Source organism: Loxodonta africana, chromosome 8 (genome assembly GCF_030014295.1).
Source record: "Loxodonta africana isolate mLoxAfr1 chromosome 8, mLoxAfr1.hap2, whole genome shotgun sequence".
In the NCBI taxonomy this organism is placed as follows: Eukaryota; Metazoa; Chordata; class Mammalia; order Proboscidea; family Elephantidae; genus Loxodonta; species Loxodonta africana.
The window spans coordinates 43855544-43871270 of record NC_087349.1 but is presented as its reverse complement, the minus strand read 5'-3'; the positions used below and the strand labels follow the sequence as shown (position 1 = coordinate 43871270).

General features: G+C 42.0%; 1 protein-coding gene across 7 annotated transcripts in view; it reads right to left on the bottom strand.

Annotated features, from left to right (window-relative positions):
* PUS7 (pseudouridine synthase 7) overlaps positions 1 to 12100 on the bottom strand; it is an 86569-nt gene extending 74469 nt beyond the window's left edge. The window contains exons 1-6 of one of the 7 annotated variants that reach the window (XM_023544508.2): positions 11911 to 12013; positions 8074 to 8209; positions 7644 to 7689; positions 7000 to 7170; positions 1271 to 1703; positions 198 to 282 (exon numbers count right to left, since the gene is read on the bottom strand). In XM_023544508.2, the coding sequence (XP_023400276.1) occupies positions 198 to 282; positions 1271 to 1703; positions 7000 to 7012 (531 nt within the window). In that variant the 5' untranslated portion in view covers positions 7013 to 7170; positions 7644 to 7689; positions 8074 to 8209; positions 11911 to 12013. The other 6 variants (XM_023544507.2, XM_064289869.1, XM_064289868.1 and 3 more) reach the window with 6 other exon arrangements.
* Positions 12101 to 15727: the final 3627 nt, after the last annotated feature.

Sequence of the window (15727 nt, the reverse complement as noted above, 5' to 3'; positions counted from 1 at the left end):
CAGGAAAGCTGGTCACGGGGAGCCCAAGGTCAAGAAGGAGTGAGTGTTGACATGTTGTGGGGTTGGCAACCAATGTCACAGGACAATATGTGTATTGTTTAATGAGAAACTAGTTTGTTCTCTAAACAATCACCTAAAGTACAATAAAAAAAATTAAAAAAAAAAAAGAAGGTGACTTCTGTTAGAACTACTTCTACCTCCTCATCCACTGGAACAGACAAGTCATCCAAATGGCTGATTCGTCCATCTTTTCCTATTTCATGAACAACGAAGTCAGAATATCTGATAAAATGAAAACACAAACTTTCAGAGAATAAACATTTTGTTTCCTATTAATTTTAGGATAAAGTTTATTACCCATAAGCCTTACGGTTGTGCCAAATGAAGTTTTTTTTAAAAAAATTTCAATGCAAAGTCACTTTTGGTCATTCCTAGTTTCTTAACACATGTTGAGCCATACCTTGGCTAAGGCTTTGTATCAGAGCTTAACAAAAAGGCTCTCTGAGCTTGCAGGATATTCTTCCAGAGAAATGCATAAACGAAAGCTTATTAATGTTACCCCATGATTATACAGACAGTTCATACTACTGTAAGTCATAAAATACAGTAAATGGTTAATTAAATCAGAACCTGGCAATTCAGGAATTGTACGTCTACCATGAACTATGCTGAAGCTTACCTTTAAGCTAAATACACATATTATTTAAAGTGCTATCAATAACCCCAAGGTGGTGTTATGATCCTTTTTTTGGATGAGGGAACTGAGGTTCAGAGGAATTAAATAACTATATTTAAATAACTAAATAGCTTAAGTGGCTAAACTGGGATTCGTACACAGGTTCATCTGGCTCCAAAGATAATCTTCCCTCTACCATATGATATGGCACGTTCAGGTGCATGCGCTGAAGATTATAAGGCTAATTCAGGAGAGAACTTGAAACCATCTAAAATAAATTATTTTTAAAGAAATGAACAGATCCATTTACTTATAAATAATGCATGACATTTAGAAATTATTTTTACTATTATTCCAACAGTTGTGGGAAGGAGCTTCCCGTGATAAGAACTGACCATTATTTGCATTAAAGATATTAAAAAATTCAAGACTGTTCACTCATTTAGTCAGCTCTCCTTTGTCCTATCTCTTTCAGACCATCAATGTAAACTATCCTTGGGGATAAAAGCTAAATGGAAGAACATACTGCTGATTTCTTTTCTAAAGAAAAGAATTAATATAACTAATGCAGTCTTATACATAAACTAAACATACCTTTCTTTTAAGATTCCTGAGAATCCTTGATGGGAACTTACAAACTTGGTGATGCCTACATCAAGTTCGGTGAGTCCATGCTTCATCATGTCTGCAAAACTCTCCACTTCCTCTTCCTCCTCACCTTCCTCTGAAAGGCCATCTTCTTCCTCCTCTTCCTCATCTTCCAACTGAGCATCAGAATTCTTCTTACCTTCCCAGGCACTTACAGCTTCAGGCGCTGCAGGCACGTTCTGACTGCTGGGTAGAGTGTCACTCTCTATGCCATCTTGACCTTTGCTCAGACAGCATTCTGAGACCTTCTGTCTTTTTACCTCCTCCCCTGGAGCCAGGCTGCCATTATCTTCCACGGCATGTGACCCACGTTTCAGTGACACACCAGTCATTCCTGTGGTCTCCATTTTTAAGGCTCCAAGAAAACATTTAAGAAAACCTTTTAGGAAGGAAGAATAAGAGAGTAGAAAATAAGAATTACCTATAAACAAGTTGGTTTCAATCAACAGAGGTACAGTTAACTTTGTTCATAGAGCCCTAAAAGTCATTTTTTAAAGTAAATGTTCCTGACACCAGCATATAGTTTTGGTAGGATAGAAAACTGCACCATACATTTGCATGGAATTTGACAGTATGCATCAGGTGGGATCAGTCCCTGGAGAAGGTATATCATGCTTGGTAGACAACGAAAAAGAGGAAGACCCTCATCAAGATGGATTGACACAGTGGCTGCAACGATGGGCTCGAGCAAAATGATTGTGAAGATGGCGCAGGACCAGGCAGTGTTTCATTCTGTCATACACAGGGTTGCTGTGAGTCAGAATCAACTCGATGGCATCTAAGAACAATCATCAAAAGCCTTAAAAATACATATGCCCTTTCTGAGGACCGTGGTCTTGGAGGACATCTAGCTCAACTGGCGTAACATAGTTTGTAAAGAAAATGTTCTACATCTGACTGTGGTGAGTACCATCTGGGCTCTTAAAACCCTGCAAGCAAAAGGAAAAATATTGTATAAGACCACTATTATAAGAACTTGAGAAATAGTTCAAACTGAGAAGAAAACATTCTTTTGTGGTTACGAGAGGGGGGAGGGAGGGTGGTGGGAAGGGGCAGTCACTAATTAGATAGTAGATAAGAACTACTTTAGGTGAAGGGAAAGACAGCACACAATACAGGGAAGGTCAGCACAATTGGACTAAACCAAAAGCAAAGAAGTTCCCTGAATAAACTGAATGCTTTGAAGGCCAGCGTAGCAGGGCCAGGGGTCTGGGGACCATGGTTTCAGGGGACATCTAAGTCAACTGGCATAATAAAATCTATTAACAAAACATTCTGCATCCAACTTTGAAGAGTGGCGTCTGGGATCTTAAACGCTAGCAAGCAGCCATCTAAGATGCATCAGTTGGTCTCAACCCACCTGGATCCAAGGAAAATGAAGAACACCAAAGACACAAGGTGATTAAGAGCCCAAGAGACAGAAAGGGCCACATGAACCAGAGACTACATCATCCTGCCACCAGAAGAACTAGATGGTGCCCAGCTACAACCAATGACTGCCCTGACAGGGAACACAACAGAGAACCCCTGAGGGAGCAGGAGACCAGTGGGATGCAGATCCCAAATTCTCATAAGACCAGACTTAATGGTCTGACTGAGACTAGAAGGACCCTGGTGGTCATGGCCCCCAGACCTTCTGTTGCCCCAGGACAGGAACCATTCCCGAAGCCAACTCTTCAGACATGGGCTGGACTGGACAATGGGTTAGAGAGGGATGCTGGTGAGGAGTGAGCTTCTTGGATCAGGTGGACACTTGAGACTATGTTGGCATCTCCCGCCTGGAGGGGAGATGAGAGGGTAGAGGGGGTTAGAAGCTGGCAAAATGGACACAAAAAGAGAGTGGAAGGAGAGAGTAATCGGGAGCATATAGCAAGGTGTATATAAGGTTTTGTGTGAGAGACTGACTTGACTTGTAAACTTTCACTTAAAGCACAATAAAAATTATATAAAAAAAAAAAAAACCTGCAAGCAGCTGTCTAAGACACATCTACTGGTCCTACCCCATCTGGAGCAAAAGAGAATGAAGAAAACCAAAGACACAAGGGAAAGATTAGTCCAAAGGACTAATGGGCCAGAACCACCACAGCCTTCACCAGACTGCCCAGAACAACCAGATGGTGCCTGGCTACCACCACTGACTGCTCTGACAGGGAACATAACAGAGGATCCCAGGCAGAGCAGAAGAAAAATGCACAACAAAATTCAAAGTCACCAAAAAAAGACCAGACTTGCTAGTGTGACAAAGACTGGAACCCTGAGAGTATGGCTGCCAGACACCCTTTTAACTAAGTACTGAAGTCACTCCCAAGATTGACCCTTTAGCTGAAGATTAGACAGGTCTACGGGGCAAACAATAGCACACATGAATAATGTGCTTCATATTCAAACACATATACAAGGCTAATGGGCATGCCAGTCCAAAAGCAAAGACGAGAAAGCCAGAAGGGACAGGAAAACCAGACAAATGGAAATGGGGAACCCTGGGGTGGAGAAGGGGAGTGTGTTGACACATGGAGGGGTTGGCAACCAATGTCACAAAACAAATCTGTGTATTAATTGTTTAATGAGAAATTAATTTGCTGTGTAAACCTTCACCTAACGAACAATAAAATACATATACATACATGTATACCCTTTGACTCACAATTTTTAAGGACTGAACTTAAGAAAATAAGTGCACAAAGTATTAGCTGTAAGAATACTCATCACAGAGCTTTCATATTAGCAAAAAATTAAGAACAGCAATGAAACCTGGATACAAGAAACACAGAACATGTAGAAACGAAGACGAGAAACTGGAAAAGTGGTTATGACTTCCTGGAGATGAGCTAGTGCCTGGGGACACAGTGGGAGACTTGCTGTTTCACTGAAAGCCATTTTTATATCATTTTAATTTTTTTTTCATGTATATGTATCATCCATTCAAAAAACTGATTAAATAAAGGCCGTGTCTAAGAACACATACATATTTCAGCAAAGAGCAGCTTGAAAGAGGCCTACACAGATGGCAGTCAGAATAAATACACGCATCCAAGACCATGAGTCGTATTTGTCGTTCTTGGTAAAAGAGGAATAAAGGTTTTTCTGTATTATATAAGGAAACATTAAAGCTCATTAAACAAGTGAGCTGAAGATTTATGTTCTAGTTCTCCAAGGGCTGGCTTAACAAAAGACTCACCTACAGAACCACCTACAGAAAAATAATGATGAGCTAAATTTTAATAATCCATATTTGATTTTGCCTCACTGTCAAAATCAAGAATGAAAAAAAAAGACATACGGACCATAAATCTATTCAAAAAACAGTATCTCAGATCAAATACGGAAGGCATATTACACCAATAAAAAAATGAACCCAGAGTCATTTTTACTAAGATTTCTTCCATTAAAAAAAAAAAAGACAAATATATGCAAAAAGGAAAAGGAAAAAAAGGACCATAACGGCTACAAAAAAAGAAAACAGGAAAATATCAGTAAAAACAATTTCTTTTGAAAAACAAAAAATTAAATTAAAAGAAATTAAGAAACAGAAGCAGACCACAACTGATTAATAAAAAAGATCTCTAATTCAAATAAGAAAATATTTATTCTGTTTTAGGCAAGGCACAGTTAAAAAGGATGCTAGTTTAGAAATCAAGACATTTCATACCCCTAAAAGTATACACTATTACTTACGAAGTATTCTTTCTGATTGAAACTCTGTCTGACTGAACGGAAATGTTATTCCACTGTCATTTTATATCAACAAATCTGCCCTCACAGAGCCTGCATACACATGAGGTTAGAAAGAGATCAAGCTTACACAGGCTTAGGGCCTATGCAATGTACAGAAAGGCACCAGAGGGGCCAGTGGGTGAGGGTGTCAGAGAAGACCTAACGATCATACTAAAAATTAACACTTGAACCAAGTTTTGAGGAGCGAGGAGCAAGTAACACTGTGGAATTTGGGGAGAAGGGTGTTCAGAGTGGAGGGCCTGGAAGCACAGGAGAGTATGGAGCACTGAGGAGCTGCAAAGAGCTCCTCATACCTCCTGAAGGGAGTCTGAAAGCTAGGAAGGTGAGCGGAAGCCACAGCAGGATAATTGAAGGGAATTACACGCTGAAAACAAAACCACCACGCAAGGATTTCAAGCAGGTTTGTGACCTGGTCAGATTTGTGAGTCAGATTGCCTGGCATCTTTTGAAGATAAACAGAAGTCTGACTGGAAGATCAGGTAATTAGGCACAGTTCTAATCTAGGTAAGAAGGCCTGGTGGTGCAGTGGTTAAGCACTCAGCTGCTAACTGGAAGGTCAAACCCACCAGCTGTTCCATGGGAGAAAGATGTGGCAGTCTGCTTCTATAAAGATTAGCGCCTATGGAGCAGTTCTACTCTGTCCTATAGGATCATTATGAGTCAGAATTGACTCAGTGACAATTGGTTTGGCAATCCAGGCAACAAATTAGGGCAGCCTGATATAAGGCTGGGGCAAAGGAGAAAGCAAAGAAGGTGGGTTCAAGGAACATTTAGAGTGGTAGGGACAGGACTCGGTGACAAATGTGGAATGAAAGAGGAAATGCTCCATCATGACTTGGGTTTTCTGCCTTGGGGGACTGAGAGAAGAGTCGCCTGATATGGGGACCATGGATAGAGGAGCAGGTAGTAGGAGAAGGTGAGCTCACTTACAGTTCTGTGGTTAAGGAGCCCCTTGGTACCTGGAGGACATCCAAATGGAGATCCTCACATCACATCATCTCATACATACCCATACCCACAGTGGCCAAAAACCCCAGAATGGCCCCCCAGTGACAATGCAGGGTCCCCAACTTGCATGACATGATCTACCAAGAGATCCTGAATACTTTCCAGAGGCCTGAACTCTCAGCAGGGAGGAGAGTACAGCCTGTAACAGGCATATTCTCAGCTTGGCTCAGGGACTTTACGGTCAGCAGAATTTCCATCTCCCTGCCCTTACGCAGAGAACACATCAGGCCTCCCTCTCAGCACCAGGAGTTTACTCTTCATAAATACCTGCTCCTCTCTCTGGTTTTAGCGCCGGCCATCATCCAATACCATCTACCATTCTCTTCCACACCTCAAACAGCTCAGGCCCATCCCGACAGGCAGGCATTCCCAGCTTGACTGTGCATGTTCTCTCTGTCAGGAGGTCCTCCACATCCAACTCAGACCAGCCTGGTTTCACTTGTCCTGACAAACTAGTATAATAAGACGATGACTCTTGTGCTTTTCTGACTCTTGTGCTTTTCTATTCACTCCACGTCTTCCTATTTTCCCTGCCTTCATCTGCACTATCCTTCCAGGCAGCTGAGTACAGTGTTTCACCTCCACCATTTTCTAGCTGTGTAAGCATTCAAAGTAAACTACTTAACTTCTCAAAGCCCCTGCTGTTCAGCTATAAAATAAAAAATGATACTTGCTTCACAGGATTGTCATGAAGATCAAAGATTAAATGAGATGATCAACACAGACTGACTAGCTGTTATTATTGTTTTTAGCTGCTGTCAAGTTGGCCCCAACTCATGGCGACCCCATGGCACAATGGAAAGAAATGCTGCCTGGTCCTGTGCCATCCCCATGATTAGCTGCAGAATGGACTGTGCCTAGCCAAGTGGGAACTAAATAAATGCCAGTCACCCTTCCCCTCTCTTTTCCTACAAATTCTCTGAGGATATTACCTCTTTTGTACATGCTAGAGAATCCAGAGTCAAGTAATAGGCATGAATAGATATTCCATAGAATTCTTGAAATAGATGCTGACACTGCTCCCCATCTATAGAGATCGAAGAAACACTAAGCAGCAAATCCAAAATGAAATAATGGCTCTGGGCAATGACCATCAATGGCTGCTAAAATCACAAAAAAGAGACAACTGCGCATTATATATACACTACTACTTATGAAGTATTCTTACTGGTTGAAACGCTATGTCTAACAACAAATTAGACACAATGAGCATACAAAGGACAGTAGATGATGTTAAACAACGCTATGGGGGAGGCAATCAGCAAAATCCTAAATGTGAGAAACTCCGCAAAGACAAAACCATAGCTTCTTCAACAAACAAATTGCGAGGGAAAAAAAGAGGAAGGGGAAGCTACAGATTACAAAGAGATACACTGTTATTGTCTGCTGTTCTGCTGTTTTCAACGTTTCTTACTTATCTGGTGAACTGCAGTTTACTGTGTGCTGCTGAGTCAATTCCAACTCATAGTTCATAGAGCAGAACTGCCCCACAGGGTTTCCTAGGCTGTAATCAGTAATGGAGCAAATCAACAGGTCTTTTCTCCCTTGGAATGGTTGGTGGGTTCAAATCACTGACCTTTCAGTTAGAAGCCAAGCGCTTAACCATTGTACCACCAGGGCTCCTTGAAAAAAAAAAAAAAAAAGGAGATGCAAGAGACATAAATAAAAGACTATGGATCTTTCTTTGGAAGGATCCAGCCCAGGCCCCTCCACCTCCAACTCCCTGGTTTACTCAGAAGTCCCATGTAACAGTAAATGACAACGAAACAATTTGAGTGCACCGAGGTATAACTCATTCAAGTCTCCACCCCTCCTCTTCCCAATCCTATGACCTAAGCATTATTTTTTTCACCATCTTAGGGTAAAAAATTATGGCACAGAGATTAAGTATTTTGCTCAAGGTTACACAGTGTAAGAGGCAGAATCAAGATGCTTAGTCAACATGCCCTAAATTAAACTCATCATTTCTCACCACAAACATACTTCTTTTAAATTGTATCTCTTACCTCAAAGAATTTTATCATCAACTACTGGTTCCCCAAGCCAGAATATGGGCATCTTCTCTCCCTTAAGCCTTAATTCCAGGAAATTTATGAATGAAATTCTAGTAGGTTTGGGACACATCTGTTATGGCTAACATTCCTAGAATAAGAATATTAGCGGATCATGGATTTGAAGTATCAACCACTCTTTTCAATTTTTCTTATTTGGTGAATAACTGTTTATGGGGTATAACTTGGAGCTAGATCTAGGTTTTGCCACTTATTAAGTGGGTCACTTCACCTCTCTAAGCCTGTTTCCTTCTCCGTAAAACAAAACAAAAAAAGATGACTTGGTAAAACAGCTGCAGTAGAATGGCTGTTCTGTTCCTATTCAACTGTTGGCCTTTAATACTTATTACGGATGGTTTATGGGAGCCCTGGTGGTGCAGTGGTTAAAGCATTCAGCTGCTAATGGAAAGGTCAGTGGTTTGAATCCACCCAGTAGAGAAAGATTTGGCAGTCTGCTTCTGTAAAGATTTACAGCCTTGGAAACCCTACCGTTTGTCCTATAGGATCATTATGAGACAGAATCAACTCAACACCAACAGGTTTGGTTTTTTGATTTTTATGGATGGTTTACAAAGCAGAACTATATTGCTGAGTCTGGATAAATTAAAAAAGAAAAGCTTTTTATGTTTCTTTTGTCCTCTGGGCTAATGATTAAACATGGCTTTGGTCTTCAAATATCATTTAATTGAATTTTTTCCATTTAATTTTAAGAGACCCTCAAAGAGAGGGTGTTCCCAATATCATCAAATAAATAGGCTTTTAGGTTAGCAGTCTTTTTTTTTATATTGGTGAACACTTGTCTGTCTGATCTCTTTTTAATTGCAAAGACAAGATTATTGACTGATCTCACAGCTGTGTTTCAAATGAAAGTATACATTTCATTTGTTTTAGCTGGTGGTCCTATGGCAGACATATTAATTATCAAAGTATATACAGCACCAATGATTTTAAGTCACTTAATACATACTTTGATGAGTTCTGTCCTTTGGGCGTAGAAGCTCTGAGAGCACATTTACCAGAAAAGCTGTGCAAACTTCTGGACCAGGAGAGGCAGAACTCAAATCACCCCCATAGAATGGCTATAATCAAAAAACAGAAAATAATAAATGTTGATGAGGATGTGGAGAAATTGGCATCTTTATCCATTGCTGGTGAGAAATGTCTAAGGGTGACGCCTCTGTGGAAAAATGTGGCAGTTCCTCAAAAAGTTAAAAAGAGAATTACCTTATGACCCAGTAATTCTACTCTTGGGTAATATCCAAAGCAATTGAAAATAGGGACTCAAATAGATACTTGTACACCAATATTCAAAGAAGCATTCACAACAGCCAAAAGGTGGAAACAACCCAAGTGTCCATCAACAGATGAATGAACAAAATGTGGTATATACATACAATGGAACATTGTACAGCTATAACAAGGAATAAAGTTCTAGTATATGTTATAGCTCCGCCAGGCCCTCCTTGGAAACTCTATGGGGCAGTTCTATTCTGTCCTATAGGGTCGCTGTGCGTCGGAATCGACTCAACGGCGCTGGGTTTGATTTTGGATATGTTATAGCACAGATGAACCCTGAAGACATTATGCTAAGTGAAACAGCCAGACACAAAAGGAGAATTATTTGATCCTACTTATATGAGATACCCAGAATAGGCAAATTCAGAGACAGAAAGTAGAACAGAGTTTACCAGGGGTTATGGGGAGGGGGTAAGGAGAGTTATTGTTTACTGTGTACAGAGTTTCTGTTTAGGATGATTAAAAAAAAAAACTGGAAATATATAGTATCGACGGTTACCCAACATTGTGAATGTACTTAATGCCACTAAATTGCACACTAAAAAATGGTTAAGTGGTAAATTTTATGTTATATATATTCACCGTGATAAGAAAAGAAAAAAAGTGATTAGCTTTAAAAAAAAAAGGGGGGGGGGAATGGGGTGGGGCAAGCTTTATGAGTGTTTTTCTGTTTTACTGAAGAAAAAAATTTAAAACAATGTTATGCTGCACATATACACCATCCATGGTAATATCTCAATTGTCAAGTAAAATCTATATGGATGAGAAGCCGGATTCTACTACTGGGAGAATAAGCTCCACTAATACTTTCCCATAAACTTGAAAAATCCTTTATAATTCTTTGGAGTGCTAAAATAAATGGGTTTGGTCCCCTCTGCACTCTAAATGCGAATAAGATTGTTACAATTTCAGCAGTACTTTAAAATCTTTTTCATTAAAATATCACACTGGCCAATAAGCTTCCTGTACACTCACAACAAAGTTTACCATTTCCAAAATTTAACACAACACTGATGACAATAGTCCTTTAAAACTATTTCCTCCAAAATGAACACCTAAATAAGATGTCTTAATCCTATCATCCAAAGCCCTCCACAAATTCCATTTTTAAAATGAATCTATCCCTCATCCCGGGAAATTTAGTACTGTTTTCCTTGTTAAAATCCCACAGTAAAAAAGCACCTTTTTCAGGGCAAAGCACATACTACATTTTGATATGTAAAATGGTTATGCCTATTAGATGTATTCATTCTACAAATATTTACTGAGCACCTCCTATGTGTCAGATACTGTTCTAGACACTGGGAAAGGGGGCATTTTCTGTTGACTACTTAACTATCCATCTCTTTTTCAATATGGGTATACAGCCTGATTTTTGAAAAACCAAAACCGTTGCCATTGAGTCGATTCCGACTCACAGCGACCCTACGACCCACAGGACAGAGCAGAACTGCCCGACAGGGTTTCCAAGGAGGGCGTGGTGGATGTGAACTGGTGACCTTCTGGTTAGCAGCCGTTGCTCTTAACCACTAAGCCACTAGGATTTTTGAATGACCCATCAATAAAGACATCCCCAAGCCAATTGGGCATATTTGTTTCACAGTTGATTACAGACTTGAGACTAGAGCCCCTTAACCTCAAACCAACCAATCCCTTGCCGTCCAGTCAATTCCAACTCGTAGCAACCCTACACAGCTCTTAGCAGTCCTATATTTTCTGAATGAAAAAAGTTGTCTGACAACGAGACACAATATTTGAAAAGTGAAACTTTGCAAATTTTACTTCCTGGGAGGCGCAATTAAACCTCTCAGCACCGTGCTGAAGTAAGGATTCTGTGCAGGTGAGTTTCAGCAGGCACAGGGGCACCCCCATCCACTCACAAGACATTCGCGGGGCAGGGGGTTGGAGAAAACACTCCTGGGCCCCAACCTCGGGGAGGGTCGCTCCTACTTTGGGAAATGCATACAAAATAAACAGTCCCCCAAGGCCTGCCTAGCACGTAGCAGGCTCGCAAGAGCGATGAGTGAATACAAGGGCTAAAGCGCGTGGGCTGGACCATGTAGAAGACTGTCCAAGCGATTTATCGGAGCTGTGAACGGCTTCGAGATACAGCCCAGTTTTCTCTTCTATCCAGAACTCTGCAAAGAGTTTGAGGAGGGTCTGGTCAAAGAAACGGGAAGAGTGAGAAGGGGAATCCTCGGGCTGACAGCGCCCCGGGGAGTTGGGAGCGCGCGGCGCCCGGTGACGACTCGCCGGGAGAGCCAGGACTTGGCGGCCAAAGCGCAAGACTCTTCGGGCTCCAGCCGCGCTCCCGCGAATATGATCCATAATGGAGGCGCTGCGGGCGCGCTGCGGGCGCGCTGCGGGCTCAGAACCCGGGCCCGGACGCAATCCCAGTCCGCACGGCCTCTCCGGGCGGGGCCCTGGGGCTCGGGTGCCCGGCCGGGCCGAGGGCTGGTCCGGGAGCTGGCGGCCGCGGGGAGGCCGCGCACTTACCAGGAGCCTGGGAGCGCGGGCGCGGCGCGAGCTGAGCAGCGAAGGGGCGGGCGCGCTTCTCCAGGCAGAAGAGGGCGGCGGCGACGGGGGTCACTGGGAAGAGCCTGCTGCCAAGGCTACGGGACATAGGCAGACGCTCCGCGCCCCCTGCTCGAAACACTCCGAATGGAGTCGCCCGCGGCCGGGCTCGCACACGTGCAGCGCAACGACGCGCCGCGGCCCGGACGGCCCCGCCCCCTGGGCGGAGTCCTCTCCTCACCGTCGGCCCCGCCCCCTGGGCAGAGTCCTCGCCTCACCGTCGGCCCCGCCCACCAGCCCCTCCCCTGAGGCGGAGCCCGCCCTCCACTGCATGGCGGTGTTCTTGCTGTTTTCTGGGGCTTCAGTGCCTCAGGAGCGGCGCTCCCGGGGAAGTTCACCTCCGCCCCCAGTGGCCTTGCCACCTGCGGGGTGGGGAGCTCGCGGTGGCACCTTCGCTCCTGGACCTCCCAAGCTGGTCGCCCCTGGACCTTGGCAAGGGCAAAAAGTGGTTTTATCCTGCATCAGAGTGCTTTAGACAGTCTTTAGGACTTCTAAAGCAGCGATTGCCTTCAAAATGGAGCTGCACTCTCCTAAGGTTTTCTTCCATGTAGTTCTGGCTCTTTTATTTTTTATCCTAATTTTTATTTATTTTGTTGTTGTTGAGAATGTACACGGGGCCCTGGTGGTGCAGTGGTCAAGCGTTGGCTGCTAACCAAAAGGTCAGCAGTTGTAATCCATCAGCCGCTCTTTGGAAACCCTATGGGGTAGTTCTACTCTCTCCTATAGGTATCAACTCCATGGCAACGAGTTTTTTTGGCTTGGTTTTGAGACTATACATAGCAAAACATACCAATTCAACAGTTTCTACCTGTACAATTTAGTGACATTGATTACATTCTTGAAGTTGTACAACCATTCTCACCCACCTTTTCTGTGTTGTTCTCATTAACATAAACTCACTGCCCCCTGAGGTTCCTATCTAATCTTTCGAGCTGCTGTTGTCAATTTGATCCCATATTTTAAAAAAACCAAACCCCTTGCCGTCCAGTAGATTTGGCTCATAGTGACCCTATAGGACACAGTAGAACCGCCCCACAGGGTTTCCAAGGAGTGCCTGATGAATTCCAACTGCCGACCTTTTGGTTAGCAGCAGTAGCTCTTAAAAACTAGGCCACCAGGGTTTCCTGATCCCTTCTTAAAAGCACATGATACTGAAGGCAGACTTTTTTTTTTTTTTAATTTTTATTGTGCTTTAAGCGAAAGTTTACAAATCAAGTCAGTCTCCCATACAAAAGTTTATACACACCTTTCTATACATGCCTAGCTGCCCTCCCCCTAATGAGACAGCACACTCCTTCTCTCCACCCTCTATTTTCATGTCCATTAAGTCAGCTTCTGAGCCCCTTTAAAGGCAGAGCTTTTTCTACTAGTGAAACTATTCTTCCCTTTTTAAGATAACTTCAGGAGATATTTTTCGTTTAAGGTTTAAAGATTATTTCAGGGCAATAATTTCATGGGTAGTTTTGGCCCTTTATTGATGGCTTCCACCAGGCATTTAATAATGAAAAAAGAATCACTTTAGGCACTGGTTTGTTTTACATATAATTCCTTTGATTGCAGCAATCCAAGAGCACCATTGTCCCTCTTCCTCAAATTACCCTGCCTGCTTGACAGGTCCACAAAAGAATCATCTTCTAGAAACCTGATTATAGCAAGTTCTTCTGTGTAAAGAAAAATAAAAGTCATTCCTCTTCCCATGCTCTTTAAGACGCATACATTTCCCAACCAAATCCTAGCCCCTAATAGTTTTTACACGTCTAATAATTTTGCCAAATTTCAACCCTGAGTAAACAACCAGTGTGTTAAATCCTTATATTTCTTCTAGGCTTGTTTTTAAAACCTGAGTTTACTTATGGGGATCTGGTCAAAAGAGTCATAGATAATTTGCTCAGACTGGTGGGGTTCTGTACTGCTTTCCTCTGAGACTATTCACCTCAGTTTAAGTACCTCTGATGTTTTTCTGTCCTTAACCTCTGTGCAGTCACGAGTCCTGGGCTTTGGCTAATTCATAGGTTAATATTCCAGTGACAACCCCCACAGATATTTTTACCATAGCCACACAGTAATAATTCAATCCCAAATTCTTTATTTTTATATACTTTAGGAAGATACCTTCTCTGGGGTTACAGCCCAATTCCTCATAAATGCATGTAGAGGAAAGAAAGTTCACATTTCTTTGGCCACTAGCTGAGTCCATAGTCAAAACTTACCCTTCTACATTTCAGCCTAAATTGCCTTACACAAGGTCCAAGTTTAGTTTTCTGTTTACCAAAACGGACAAATTGGTGTTTATAGTTAAAATAACAAAGAAGTGTTGAAAGCCCCTCCTAATTCCAATTCTTTCTAGTAAACATTTAACAGTTGAATATTCTCCTCAGCTTTGAGTCCATCCTAACAAGTATATTCTGTACAATATTTGGTATTCTCCTTTTAACTCTATACCAGCAGTACAGGTTGCTAAATGCCTATCACATGAAATCTATCTTTTCTTTAGTTCTTATTATCACCTAGTATTCTGTCCTTCTAAGATGCCTTCCCCCACTCCCCGGATAGTACTTAACTGTTCTCTGTGCTCCTTCAGTCATTGTAAACACTAATTTTATATTATTTCCATGTCTATTTCTTTTACTAGAAAGTGAATTCTTCAGAGGCAAGAATTTGGATTTAGGATTATCTTTTTTTCTCCTTTATTTTTATTAGAGTTCTACATGCCTGTGGTTTAGAGTCAAATGATTCTGTAGAAACCTCATCAGGTTTGCAAAGAAACAGCTGGGCCTGCTTCCTCACCTCTTCCCTCGCCTGTTTACCCCTCGTCAAAGGCCGTCATTTCACTTCTTTTAACTGATTGTTTTGTTATTTACCTTTATTTCTCTATATAACATGCTTGTATTGCTATTGCCTGATTTTTCCTTTTTAGGCATTATCTACTGACTTCATTTAATTGAAAATGAGGATTTAGCTCTCCTTCCATTTCCATGCTTCTCATTCCTCCACCTGCTCAATATACCAAAAACCCAAACCCTTGCCTTTGAATCAATTCCAACTCATAGCGACCCTATAGGACAGAGTAGAACTGCCCCATACAGTTTCCAAGGAGCACTTGGTAGATTTCAACTTCCGACTTTTGGTTAGCAGCCGTAGCTCTTAACCACCAGGGTTTCCGCTCAATATACAGTTAATTATATGGTACTTTTTATTAGATTTGTGTTTGCTTCATGGTGTCTAGGTAAATATTATTCACATCTTAGCTTAAGTACCGCTTTTCATTTCCTGCACAGTTTTTTGTTTTTCCAATAGTTAATAATAATCTTATTTTCATTTACTTACTCATCCCTAAGCCAAGCCTGAACTCTACAATTGTTTAAACTTCCCTCTCTAGTGATTCAGCTACATGAGGTGTTCTATCAATTTCATCCTTCTGAAGGAGTCTTCTGGAGCCTTCTGACCTGCATCCACCTAGCCTAAAGCTCAGTTGTTGTCATGCCTCTCACTTCCTTTTTCTCTTGTGTTGTATCTTCTGTTGTTTCCTGTTTTCTTCTTTCTTGGTCTATTTTCTCATTTTATTGTTCTCGTTAGGTGTCATTGAGTTGTTTCCGACTCATAGCAACCCACTGTACAATAGAACAAAACACTGCCCAGTCCTTCACCATCCTCACAATCTTTGCTATGTTTGAGTCCATTGTTCCAGCCACTGTGTCAATCCATCTCGTAAGGGTCTTCCTCATTTTCGCTGACCCTC